The 14,513-nt window shown below is 44.9% G+C and overlaps 1 protein-coding gene across 1 annotated transcript; it reads right to left on the bottom strand.

Moving 5' to 3' along the window:
• Nucleotides 1-749: 749 nt before the first annotated feature.
• Nucleotides 750-4,626, bottom strand: scg2b (secretogranin II b; the record flags this gene model as incomplete). The annotated part of the gene is made up of 3 exons (XM_080725850.1): nucleotides 750-1,655; nucleotides 2,917-3,405; nucleotides 4,120-4,626. The coding sequence occupies 3 exons, from the start codon at nucleotides 4,624-4,626 to the stop codon at nucleotides 750-752; spliced, it is 1,902 nt and encodes a 633-aa protein (XP_080581976.1).
• Nucleotides 4,627-14,513: the final 9,887 nt, after the last annotated feature.

A 14,513-nucleotide genomic window follows, 5' to 3' on the forward strand; every position in this document is an offset into this window, starting at 1 on the left:
ACCACCATTATTACTGGGGTTGGTGGAGGCCAGACAATAGCCCCCCGCGGGCCATTGGCCGCCTATTGGGGAACCCTGCCTTAGCCTATAGCTGCTGGCTAAACCCTTTATGCGTCTGCAGTGTAGTGATGTAATAACGCAACACATGCGACAAGAAGAAAAATAATACAGCTGATACTTTATTTATCTCTTGATTCATCACATGTTATTGAACACGTACAAAATGGTTTAAAAATGAACATAGCACAACAACTGGTAGGCCAACAATACAGAGCTTTGTATTATGAAAGGGTTGGAAGGCAGGCGACGGTCTGCTTTGTAGATCAGTATAGGTTAAATATAATCTTAATATAGGCTATAATCTTAACATTAAATCCACAAACCCTGAATATATCACGAGTCACAACAAACACTCGTTGTCAGCCCAGCACATTGGTATTGAGAATACCGGCTAGATTCCATACAATATACAAACTCGTCATGTAAACTAGATCACGTCAACCAGACTGGTTATTGTTATTTTATTTTTTAATAGATAGTATAAACATAGTCATGTTAATCCAATGGTTTTCAAAGTGGATTTCCGGAATTCTCTAGGTTCCTTTATAGGGGTCTACATTGACCCTTACAAGTCTGTAACTCTGACAGTGTATCCATTTGTATACTGTCAGAGTTAAGGGAAGACCTTGAAATGTCAAAGTTTGAGAACCACTGGGTTAATCAGTGGACATTTAGTTGTCGTCTTGTTACTACATTCCTGCAATCTGTTTAGCGCGATGCTCTTGCTCTTTCTCCTCTTCGTCTGCAGTGGTCTGTGGGGCTGGGGTCTTCAGAGCCATCTCGTTGTTTGCGTGCGTCTCTGTGGGTTCCACCGCCTCGGCCTCCTCCTCTGGAGCGCTCTCAGTTTCCCTCTTGGCAACCTTGCCTTTATTGCCAGTGTCCGCCTGGTCTAACAAGTCCTTCATAGCCTGCTCATAGAGCTCATAGGGGAACTGGGCCTGACGGGTGTCTCGCTTGGCGATGCTGCTCTGAGGATACTCGGTCAGGATCTTCGCCGCCAGGTACGTTGTCACCTCGTCTTCCACGTCGTCGTCGTCGTCGTCGCCGCCATCTGCCTGTCGCTTCAGAGGCATCTTGTTGAGTTCGGACAAAAACAAGTTCTCCCTGCGACCGGCGGGATAGGGGATCTTAGCTGGAGCGGCCACTGCGTTCGCAGCCGGGGCGGAGGGCACCACCGGCGCTCTGGCCGGGGACGCAGCGGGCTTCAGGGGTCTCTGCCTGACCGGGTACTCGTTGCTGATGGTCTCCACGCCGATGATGTCCAGAAAGTCCTCCCTGTCCAGGTCCTCGGGGGCGGCGGCGACGACTTTGCTCTTCACCGGCAGTCTCCTGCTGTAGTATCTGATCTTAGGCGTTTGGCCGGTGCCGCTGGTCCTGAAGTGAGTGGTGGATGTCTGGGGGCCGTGGCGGTGCAGCTTCCTGAGCTCGTCCGTGATCAGCAGATCGATGAGGTCCTGGGGCGGGACGTGGAGCTTCAAGGAGAGCTCCAGCAGCTCTTTCACCGTGCGGGGATCCACGAGGGAAGGGCGGATGAGTCTCTTCCTCTGCTCGCCGGTCTCTCCCCTCTTCTGCGACTGGTCGCTCATCTCCAGAACCTTTAGCAAGTGGTGGAAAAAGTTTTTTTATTTTTTACTTAAGTAAAAGTAGATACTGCAATGTAGAAATACTCTGTTACAAGTAAAAGTCTGGAATTCAAAATTTGCTTGAGTAAAAGTAGGCTACAAAAGTATATAAAAATGGACTTAAAGTACCAAAAGTAAAAGTACTCATTATGCAGAATGTCTTCAAATTTCCAAATGTACAAATGTCTTTTGAAAATAACAGATCTACAAGCTCACAATGCGTAGCATCGTTACGCATTGTGAGCTTGTAGATCGTCTATTTTCAAATGGCCGAAATGTATATACTGTAAGGCTGAAGTGGTTGATGTATGTTTTGTAACAATAATCTAAATCTATATAGGCTAACAAAGTGTTCAAATAAATGTAGTGGACTAAACAGTACAATATTACAATACTAGAAGTAAAAGTATTGAAATGGGAAATAGGCCTACTCAAGTAGCCTAAAGTACTAACACAAGTACTATAAAAAAAAATTGCCTACTTTGTTCTTTAGTTTACAAATGTTTATTTTTTTGCTGAAGATATCTACTGCATAGTACTGTTATATCTGTCTGTCATTCAATGTTATATGAGTTAAAGAGAAGTATCTCAACGGAAATAAGAGTTTCCTTTAAGTTGACCTTGTATCAGTGAACTGTACTGTCATGAAACTGTACCCTTTCCTATGCAATACTTCTAATAAATACCTCAATCAATCAATTGTACCACTGGCAATTAAAGAGGCGGTGCCATAGTTTTGTACTTTTTCTAGTTTTCATGTGTCTGGGAGGTTGACAGTACTTAATTAGACCCCCTGGTGTGGTTGATATGAGCAATTATGTATTGCCTTTCTATTTGGGTTTTAGCTGTAGGCTGCCACCTTGTGGGGTCAAACGTGCTGGTCCAAAAACACAGATACTTATTACATCACAGAATCAACCCCTACCCAATTACCATTCACCCAACATACGTGGGTGTGGCTAACTTCAGCTGGGTCACCACCCACCATGACAACCATGCATACCAATGAACTGGTGGGTGTGGCCACATAAAAACATAATTTTAACTCTTTCTGTACACTTTTTTAGAAAAAATCTTCCTCCTAGTATAATCATAATAGTAGATAATCATGTTTTAAAGGGGGGGGGGGGGGGGGGGGAAATCATGGCACCCCATCTTTAAGCTGTTACTACTGGCACTTTAAGTAGGCTACAGTAGGCTACTTAAGAAACTCTATATACTTCACACCACTGACCTTCAGCAGGTAGTAGTCCACCAGTTTGGTATCGTCGTCAGCCTCCTCTTCGTCTTGGCTCGCCCGGCGCTGCATCTCCTCTTTCTCCAGGCCTTCCAGGTCGCCCTCGGTCAGATCCCTGTCGTACTCGTCGTGGCTTCCGTTGACCAGCTCCTCCGTCTCCATCCTCTCCTCCACGGGGACCCAGTCCTCGCCTCCCGCCACGTCCTCATAGGCCAGGTTCCTTAGGCTGAACATTTCCTCGTCGCTGTCGCCACCATCGTCCCCAAATCCGTCTCTCTTCTGGCCGTTGGTGGTGGTGGTGGGCATGCGGCCCAGCTCGTCGAAGATGGAGCGCAGGTTGGCGAGGCTCTGCGGGGTGTACTGCTCGTCCAGGTCCTCCGTGGCCCGCCGGAAGGCGTCGCGGTTCTCCTCGTCCTCGAACATCAGCGGGTACTTCTTGTGGGGTCTGGGGAGGTTGACATAGTCTCCTCCTCCTCGGGGCGCGCTCTGCAATTTACAATTCAGGCATTTTAGCAGACGCTCTTAATCCAGAGCGATTCAGGCTACAATAAGCAAGGACAGCACATGGTAATCTCCTCTCATGCACTTTTTAGCATTAATCAAACGATTAAAATGCAACAAGCTGTTTCAACTGTACACTTCTTTCTGAAAAGGTCCTAACACTGATATCTCCTCTGGGTTTGATCACTCTGGATTTCATTGCTAAAGCCTGAATGGGCAAGACATGCCCCGCCCCCCTCATTAACATACGGTTCATGAAATACAGGCCGAAATAAATGAATACAAAAATTAATGAATACATAAATAAATAAGGAAATGAATAAACATATATACAAATAAATAATTACATGAATAAATATATAAATAAATACATAAATAAATAGACAAATACTTAAATAAATACTTAAAATATTGCAAAAAATATTGAATTATTTATTTTTATATTTCTTTGCCTATTTATGTATTTATATTTGCATTTAATTCTGTATTATTTCATTTATTTATTGATTTCTATTTTCGGCAGTTTCGGCTCTCCATACATCACTAGGCCTATTTGTGGATTCCAGGGACTCTGTGGGTTCCTTTATGGGGGTCAAGTCTGTAACTCTGACAATGTACACATTTGTAGCCTACACTGTCAGAGTGGGGAGACCTTGAAATGTCAAAGTTTGAGAAACACTGGGCTATAATAGCACTTACGGGGCTGGCGGTCTCCTCCGTGCGGTGTCTGCTGTGCGCGCGGCGGTCGCTCCCGGCGGGCGGCGCTGCCGCCGCGGGTCTGGCGTCCCTCCCGACCTGGTCCTGGAGAGACTTGAGCAGGACTTTGACCAGCTGCTCGGCCGGGAGCTCCTGTCTCTGCACGGGGGGAGGAGGGGGAGGCGGGGGGGACTGGCGGGGGTCCGCGGCCCCCTCGTCCTGCATCGAGGCCAGCTGCAGCAGCACGCGGATCTTGTCCACTTCGTCGTAATCCGCCGGCGGCGGCGCCGCCTCTGCTTTGGCCCCGTTCTTCTGCTTCAGGTTCTCGATGTACTCCAGCGCCTTCAGCATGTCTGCGCTGGGCGGCGGGTAGGCAGCGGCGGCAGCGGTGTCTCCGCCGCCGCGGAACCTGCTGTGGTAGCGGGGCAGAGACGCGCCCTGCACGGCGGAGGACGCGAGGAGGAAGGCGAGCAGGGCTCCCGCCGGCAACTTGAGGTGGAAATGCAGCATTTTAAGGCTATTACCTGCACGATGAGGAAAGGGGGGGAAACACACAATGCCAAGTTTTTTGGGGCGTTTTAATCTGCAGATTCTGCCCAGATGTAGGCAGCCTATTCTTATAGTTTGACAGATCGGTGGCCAGCGGGAATAAAATAGCTCTATAATGGTTTTCAATATCGTCACTGTCGGGCAGAAACCTTGTATCTCCAAGTTTCATCACACAAGGCCGTCGCACAAAAGTAGTGAAAACAGCTGATACAAGCACACAAAGCCTCGTGGTGCAGGCTTTGTGTGCTTGTAGATCGGCTGTTTTCACTAGTTTAAATATTTTAAAAAATGATAAACACAAAACAAACGGTTTTGGACATGCAATGTTTCCATCCGACCGACTATATCAAGGTCCATTATTTATTCGGCATCTGAGCCGCGGGACCTCCATTTGATGAAAACTATCCTTTCAGACCTAAAACCTATAAAATGTTGTCCACAATTCCATGCTGTATTGATGTTGGTACAGTCATAAGAGATAACAACGTTGATCAAAATAACAATTCTTCTACATTCTCATATTTATAACTGTGTAGTCTGTACTGTAGACCTCTTGTAAACTAATTAGTTAACGCAGATGTTCATTTAACTCTTGAGGTTGTACAATGAAACCAAATGTACCCATTTGGTTCCATTTTACACCCTCACGAGTTAAAGATCTATAAGGGTTCATTTTTGGTTACCAACTCTCCATCATTTAGCTGGGGACCACCTGGAACCCCCTCAAGGACCACTGCTATATAGCCTGTAACTGTTGCAGCTCAAAAACAAGGTGAGAACTATATATAATAAATAATACACCGTGGCTGCATGTTTTCACCTTGTTCCATGGCCGCCTTATTGTTTTGTTTTGACGATAGATAGATTAGATAGCCTACATGACGATCCTGATGTGATGTCACAGATACAGCCATGGATGAGTCACTCCCCGCGTTGTTATGGGCAACCTGAGCATCCCATTTCTTTGTTCACAATTAATATAAACCACCGTAGAATAGTTTTATTACATTGATTCGATTAATTGTTATCATCCGTTTCAGAATGATAGCAGCTTCAGGCTGTATAGGCTGCTAAAACATGTAACATCCTAACGTGTCCTTCCCGCTATATCTCCACCAAACGCGAATTATTATAATGATTGTTGTGTTTTTTTTAATAAAGCCAGTACAAATATCTACATCTGAAATGAGCGTTTTGTGGGCTGAGATCATGAAAAGATGGTCAGAATCGTGTTTCTTACCTTTGGCAATAAAGCTCAAGCAGCAGTGAAGGCGTGGATCATCTCCTCCAGACTGGAGCTGCTGTTATGTTTTCAGCACTTGGACAGCTCCCCCCTGCGATATATGAGCAAACACCTGACTCTCGCGTCATCGTAGGACACACGCAATAGCTAAGCCTTAAGAAATCCATATTTTAAAAGATTTTGGTTCATAATATGGCATGCTGAGCAACATGCATACTGCATAGCTATGGATAGGATATGTTCATTTCTATATAGGCATATAGTCTTTATTATTTTTTTAAAAGGGGAAAAAAAGAAGAAAGGAAACGTGGCCTGTATGACGAGGGCCAGATGAGACCCCATTTAGTAGAATGGAATCAATAGATTAGGCTAAACCCATAACATTTCAGAATGCATGGACAAACGTGCAAATAATAATAAATCACAATGATAGACGACAAGGCTGCAGATTGGTTTTCAAACTGTTCATTCACACACTGGATTTTGTATTAATCCTGTGTTATAATTCAACAAAGACGAGACGACACATGTTTACATCTGCTCACTCTCGAACTTAAATTAAATAACACTGATGTGATGTGATTCTCGATCTGATCTGAAGTGCGCACATACAGCAGGTGAAGAGTTAAACCCGCCACCGGCGATGACTCACTCCTAAACCTTCCACCAGATCCTCTGTCGCAACTGACTCCTCTGTAGAGAGAGAGAGAGACAGAGAGAGCGTGATGAACGCCCTGACGACCAGTGGTGTAAAAAGTACTCACATTTCTTACTTAAGTAAAAGTATCAATACTGCAATATAGAAATACTCTGTTACAAGTAAAAGTCTGGAATACAAAATTGACTTGAGTAAAAGTATAAAAGTATTGGTTTAAAAATGTAGGCAAAGTACCAAAAGTAAAAGTACAAAATGTGTGAAAATAGCAGATCTACATGCCAGGCGTTGTGAGCTTGTAGATCGGCTATTTTCAAATAGCCTAGGTATAAAATAGGGCTATTAAGTGGTAGACCTAGGCTATATGTTTTATAATATTATAATGTAGGCTATATCTGGAAAGTAGGCTAACTAGTAACTAAATGTTCAGATAGGCCTAAATGTAGTGGAGTAGCCTAAAAGTACAATATTTGGATCCCAGATGTAGTGGAGTAGAAGTAAAAGTATTGGAATTTGGAAATACTCAAGTAAAGTACCACCACTGCTGACGACTGTCGACCTGCTGATGCTCTGCTGTCCGCAGGTGCAGGACCACAACAACAACGGCGTGAACGGCCCGGCCGTCACATAGCGACTTAAAGGTCATCGTTGGCTGAGTGACAACAAACATTTATAACAAGATAAACACCTTATCTGAAACGTATAGGCTACATATCCTCCTGTCTGTCACCAAATGACAATAAACCACGTCGATTGTGTAGTGAGTAGTAGTAGGCTAGTTCTAGTTAAGTTTGAACAGTGACTCGGCTGTTCCTGCCACAAACCCCCCCGCCTCTAGTCTAGCCTAATTAACTTTTAAGTGACTCGGCTGTTCTGGCACAAATTGCTCACTGCAATCAATTTTCATTCCATCCCACCCCAAAAATAAAATAAAATCATCCCACGTCTCTCTCAGAGTCCTTCAGTCTATACAGCACATGACATGTAGGCTATATTCTCTGGTTCTCCAAGTTATTGGGCAGCCGCCTATTGTTTGCAGTTAGTGACTGGGCTGCCAGTCAGTCAGCTACAGAGCAAGTAATCTGAGTTCCTAGCGGGTCGATCTGCAAGTGGCGCATCATGCGAGCACGACCCGCCCGAGTACTGTGTGTGTGTGTGTGCGTGTGTGTGTGGGTGGGTGTGTCAACCTGTGACGTCACACCAGTCCATTCATAAAAGCACAGCCTCATCCTGTGAAACATTAATGAATGTTGAAAGTCACTGTGGTAAGAGGATATGAATCAAAATGTGCCACCACAGCTATATGGAAATACATATTGATGAATGGGTAATTTTCTGCATTTAATTATACTTTTAAGATCTATTTTTGGACTTTTATGCTTTATTGATAGGACAGATAGGAAATGGGGAGAGAGATGGGGAGTGACAGGCAGCAAAGGTCATCAGGATTGGGATTTGAACCTGCAACACACTGTCAGGCTTAGCCTGGCATTGCTCATACTAATTCCTCACTGCATATCGAATATTAGTCTGGACACCCGGGCAGAATTTTCATTTCCAAGGGGTGGGTTAAAAGAATGGCTCTGGACACGATTGGTTTGACCAAGTCAGACAATAGCTTATAGTCGCAGGATTCTCGCCTGGCCATCTCTGCAGAGAAATCCTGAAACAAACAGCCTGACTTGAAGTGAAGAAATAGCCTAGGCCAGGGGTCTTCAACGTTTTCAGGCCGGGGACCCCCAAACTGATGGGGAGATGGAACAGGGACCCCCTACCACCCCTTGGGTGGGGGGGTCGGGGCTACGACATATATTTTTATTTTAAACATGTACAAGTTACAGCGAGCAGGATGGGCCGTACCACTACCATTTCTAAACATACTACTTATTAACTGAGAACCAATGTCAATAATATCAACAATCTGTCAATTGCATAGTAATCATGTATTCAAGCTATTTAGTCCGGGAAAAATGGGGGTGAACGTGGATTCGCCTGTAAAAGTTTTTTTCTCAACTGATTCTTGTAGCTTGGGGTCACCTCTTAAGGATTCAAGAGGATGACCAGTGATATCCATTGAGCATTTTTTATTATTAACCCCTTAATGCCTGAAACATGGGCTCCCATTGACTTTCTATACAGGAGGAAAATACACAGAAAAATATTATTTTTCATGGTATTTAAGGAGGATCTGAGGGGTCTAACTAGGGGTTTGTCATGATGCTGAATCCATTGCAGGCATTTGTTTTGCACAAAAAACATTCCGTGGGCTAGAAATAGCCTCAGAAAACAATACACGTATGGGTGAGTATTCATGTTAGTCGGAGGCCTTAGGGTTTTTTTTCTCGTGCTAATCAGTCTAAAAGTGCAAAATTTTGCACAGATGTAGCTCAGGGCATGCTCTAATGATTTAGCTAGGTCGGCGACCTTCGGGGTCACCACAACACCCACAAAACTCTGAAAAGTGATGACTCATCACTTTTCATCACTAAAGTCGATGGGAGCCCAACTTGATTTGGCCGCTGTGGCGACCCCGAATGTCGCAGACTCGGGCGCCCTAGCTAAATCATTAGAGCAAGCCCTGAGCTACATCTGTGCAAAATTTTGCACTTTTAGACTGATTAGCACGAGAAAAAAAACCCTAAGGCCTCCGACTAACATGAATACTCACCCATACGTGTATTGTTTTCTGAGGCTATTTCTAGCCCACGGAATGTTTTTTGTGCAAAACAAATGCCTGCAATGGATTCAGCATCATGACAAACCCCTAGTTAGACCCCTCAGATCCTCCTTAAATACCCCGAAAAATAATCTTTTTCTGGGTATTTTCCTCCTGTATAGAAAGTCAATGGGAGCCCATGTTTCAGGCATTAAGGGGTTAATAATAAGAAATGCTCAATGGATATCACTGGTCATCCTCTTGAATCCTTAAGAGGTGACCCCAAGCTACAAGAATCAGTTGAGAAAAAAACTTTTACCGACGAAACCACGTTCAGCCAAAAATCACCGTTTTTTTCCCGGACTAATTCAAAATGGATAGAATCATGATTTATTTTTTAACATAAATGTGAAAAAAAAGAAGAAAAAAACATTTTGATTTTTTTTTTTTTTTTTAAGCAATAATTTCGCGGACCCCCTGCAGTACCTCCGCGGACCCCTGCAGTACCTCCGCGGACCCCCTGGGGGTCGCGGACCCCCTGTTGAAGACCCCTGGCCTAGGCTATTACATTCTTCTCAGAATAACTGGTAAGAAAAATGATAACGGTCCTCAGCATGATCAGTCTGTTGATGCATTTCTATTCTGTGTGTGTTGGTAAGTTTGTCCAGTGCACAGCTTGTGGATTGGTCAATAGAACAATATTCTCTACTGACCAATCAAAAGTTTTCATTAAACCTATTGTTGTTGACACTTTCACAACACACCCACAGACACCCTTTTTATAGTCTGTATATGAACAGGGAAACTGTTGACTGAAATGGTAGGTTTTCACAGTTTGCTAAAAATAGGCTGCTGTGGATGCTGTGACGTGTTTGTGTGTGCGTGCAGCCGTGCAAATACTTGTAGGAAGATTTCAGCGGGGAGTTGTTCTTTCTGCTTCAGTTGCAGAGAGAGGACGCTGCTCAGGGACGTGCTGGGCCCCTGATTCAGCCTGGGAAAAAGAGTTGGAGAGGCCCTCATTGCGCGCTATAGAGAGAGATCTCTCTCTATAGCGCTGCTTGCCATTTCAGATCATGACAAGTGACAAGCCAGTTGGCCAATTACATGAGTTATATTTTGTCGTTGTCTGGTGAAAACCTTGTATGTCCAAAACCGTTTGTTTTGTATTCATCATTTAAAAAATGATTTAAACTAGTGAAAACAGCCGATCTACAAGCACACAACGCCTCGCGGTGCGAGGCGTTGTGTGCTTGTAGATCTGCTGTTTTCACTACTTTTGTGCAACAGCCTTCTATGATGAAGCAGGTCTTTGCTTCGCGAAAAAAACGTACAAATTTGAAACTTGGAGATACGAGGTTTCTGCCCGACAGTGACAATTGGAATGGCCGGGAATGAACCGGCCGTTCGGGAGTTGTCCCGCTTTTCCCAATGGCCAGCACGTCCCTGACGCTGCTTAAAAATAGATGGCGATGAGATCGCATCGTGGATCAGAGGGAACATGCAGTTATAGTGAGAATAATGTACCCCTCATTACCTCTGACACAACAAAACAGTGGGTAGATATAGGAAGTTGACATTGATGGCCACCCACAATATCAAAGTATCTAGTTGCCAAAACGATAAGATTCAGTTGGACAATAACTGTATGGAATAATTGTGGATTATCTGGTGACTCTGACTGCATGTCCATTTCCTCTGAGGAAGACCTGTCTGTTTGGCAAAATGTATGTACAGTATTACGCAAATACATTCTGTGTATCTCAACATTTAATTCGCATTTTTGCATTGCACTGGGTGAATTTGTATGCGTTGACACACGATCGCTTTTGTCTGATAACTGGCCTATCTGTCTTATCTGTTCACTGGTTTGTGATATCTCCCCCCAGGCTCCCACCCACACACACACACCCCTCCTACCCCTCAAAGCAAACTGACCATAGTATTGTAGATGAAAGCCCAGGGACAGAAGGCCTACTGTGCTTACAGTCTCCTCCTGGCTTTGTCATGTGTGCATCAATGTGGATCCATACACACTACGCCATTATTCATGTGGGTTGTTCCTATGTTGTTGTATGTTGTTCCTTTTCAATGAATTGAGCACTAAGGACCCCGAGGTAAACAAGCCATATAGCGCTTTCTCGGGTTTAAATCCTCTTAGCAGACCTTGTATTGAACTGTACTTTCCTGTGCTTTTTCCTGCAAACGGCTAATAAAGTATTCAATTAATCAATCAATGTTGAGGTGTTGGCTCAATCTATCCTCATCTCCTCGCAGATCAAACTGAGCATCTTCATGATTGCGTTTGGATTATTGCATTGTTTGCTCATGGTAAACATTTACTCATCACAAGTTGACTCAGTATATCACTTGTGCTTTCCTTTTTGTTGCCAATTATCCGTTTGAGCAGAAAGACTATTTTACTGTCTCCTCAGTGGAAACAGATAAGAAGCTGGTATGTGTTTTGGATGTGGCTCACAGCAACTCAGATGTTTACAGATTTGATGTGTCTGGTGCCTGTAGAACAAAACATTGACTGTTGATTCCTCTGCTTCCTGGCTCACGTTTCTTTGTTTACTGCTTTCTCTCCCTCTCTCTTGCATCCCACAGCCCTCTACTCCTAATTGCTTCTCCTTGATCCTGTCATAACATTCTCCCTCTCATCTCTAAAGCTACCGCAGTATATTGAGAGACACCGTCTCTGTTTACGTTCATGTCAATCAAAGTTATATGGAAGGAAGACTGGGGGCGAGTCTCACATCGGATGGCTCACACTCACACACTCGTGAAGTTCTATTTCAGAGCGTCTTATTCATTTTATGAGTGTTCAATACAAGGCATGAATGTTGACTTTAATTACACCGAGCAGTCAAAGGTGCGCTTCAGCTGAATATTCGTGGGCCTTCGGATTCCTTCGTGAAGGTTGTTCCATTCAATCATAATATGATTTAATGGACATTAAGATATTATCTTAATGTCATGGTCCCAATGGTAATTGCAGGAGACAGCGGTAGAGTTAAGACCATCACATTGGCTGTAAGACGAAGGAAACCGGTTTGGGAGGGGAGGAAGTGTGGGACGTGTGTGGCAGTAGCATCGTCTTCGTCACACGTAAGGGACTCATTCTCTGTCTCTCTTTTTCTCCATCTCACCCAGTCTGTTTGTTTTCATGTATTGCTTTGTCTCATGATCCCCTCAACACACACACACACACACACACACACACACACACACACACACACACACACACACACACACACACACACACACACACACACATGGTGGGATGAATGTACGCCCGTTCTCAAGGCTCACCTCCTTTTGAACTGGTATCTCCATGGCGACGCTGCCTCACAAATGGGAGAGGGGCCCCCTCCCTTTTCACCTATCAACAATGGCCCCTTCACACATGCACGCACCCCAACATGCATGCACACACGCACACAGAGGGCTGAGACATCCCTCCCTATGTACAGTATTGCCAGTTGTATGGTGGTAAAGGCATCTCTATATGGATAAAGGGTTTTCCTATACGGCAGCAAGGTGGGTTTGATTATGATAAAGTTGGGGCTGGAATAGACTGTGTAAGTGTAGGTAATGGAAGTCCAGGTTGTAGGGATAGAGAGAGAAATGAGAGGAGATGAGGACAGAAAGTGTGTTCATTATCGACACTGACTCATTTAGACGCACTCGTAGCCTTTCTCAAAAGGGCACTTGTCCATGTAGCGCCAGCGAAATCCAACAGAAAGCCATGCTCCATTGGGCTAAGCATCCCTGGCCTGCATTAATGAGACTTGAGATGGACAGTCGTGCTTTCTTTTTACCCGCTCTGTCACTCATTACACAGTTAAATCTGGAGTGTCTCTACTGGGTCCATTTTTAACATTTGAGAGTTAAATTGAGACCATCTATCTGTCTGTCTGTCTGTGTGTCTGTAGGAGAGTGCATAGCTAGAGAGCACATATGTTTCACTTTGGTTAGTGTCTGAATCATCCCTGTCAGAAGTACTCCTTTTGTGTTTGTATGGCTCTCTTGTGTGTGTGTGTGTGTGTGTGTGTGTGTGTGTGTGTGTGTGTGTGTGTGTGTGTGTGTGTGTGTGTGTGTGTGTGTGTGTGTGTGTGTGTGCGCGCGCGCCCGTGCGTTCGCGTCTGTACACGTGCATGCTTGTGTGTGTGCTCTTGTGCATAATGTTGGTGTGCTGCTCTGTGATAGGGCAGTCGGTGTGACGCACTGGCTCACGTCACAGAGCCAAGCAGCCGGGGGGAGAAGTGTGCCGCCTAATGAGGTCCTGCCAGGGATACTGCTTCCACCACAGCTACAAGACAGCCTTGTCACAACAGGGGGGCAATTACATGTCACCTCTGAGTTGACCATAATGTGTCTAACACCTGCTGTACATAATGATGCTAATGTTCCTGAAAACGGTGGTTCTATAAAACCTTTTCATGTCTATAGGACCCCCAAATAAATATGTATCTGACTGCGGAACCCCATTTGAAGATATTTTGTGCCAAGGACCCCCATAAAAGATTTGTGTTTAAAAAAAAGGTTTTGGAAGGTTTAAAAAAGAAGATTCAACATTTCTTTAAGATTTCTTTGAAAATAGCATATATACAAGCTCACAACGCGTTGCATTTGCTGGGGACCCCCTGGAACCGCCAGAAGGACCCCTGGGGTTCCCCGGAGTGGACCCCACTTTTAGAACCACTTCCTAAAAGGACAGGCATTATGTTTACCTGCTGGGGGGGGGGGGGGGGGGCACGGTGGCACAGTAGCTAGAAGGTCCTGGGTTTGATTCCCGCCGGGGGACGCTGTGTGTGCTGGGGGCGTGTTTCTCCCTCCGCGTCATCAGCGCCCACATGCAGTAATCCTCGTCTCAATAATGCCTCCCCCTGGCCAGCCGGGGCGCTTGATGGAGGGGAAAGGAACTGGTTGGAATAACGTGTTCCTTCCACACGCTACGTCCATCCCGGGGAAATCCCTAACCCTAACCCGTGTCAGGTGAAAAGAAACAACTTGGACTCCTCATGCATTGAAGGAAGCATGAGGTCAGTCCGTTGTCTCCCCAGGCGCGGCAGAGGGAGAGCAGAGCCCAGGATTACATAGGCAATTGCACTGGGTGAAAATGGGTTGCAAAATCGTGGGATAAAAATTATAGAAAAACAAATGCTGCATCTCAAGGGGCTTATCCTCTGGTTATGAATAGCCGTTCTCTATATGCGTTTATATTTTAGAAAACAAGTCATAGCGTGGTCACACCTCTCTCTGGTTTGGTGTGATCACAGAAGAGAGGGAAA

The sequence above is a fragment of the Nannobrachium achirus genome (genome assembly GCF_963921795.1).
Source record: "Nannobrachium achirus genome assembly, chromosome: 5".
NCBI lineage: Eukaryota > Metazoa > Chordata > Actinopteri > Myctophiformes > Myctophidae > Nannobrachium > Nannobrachium achirus.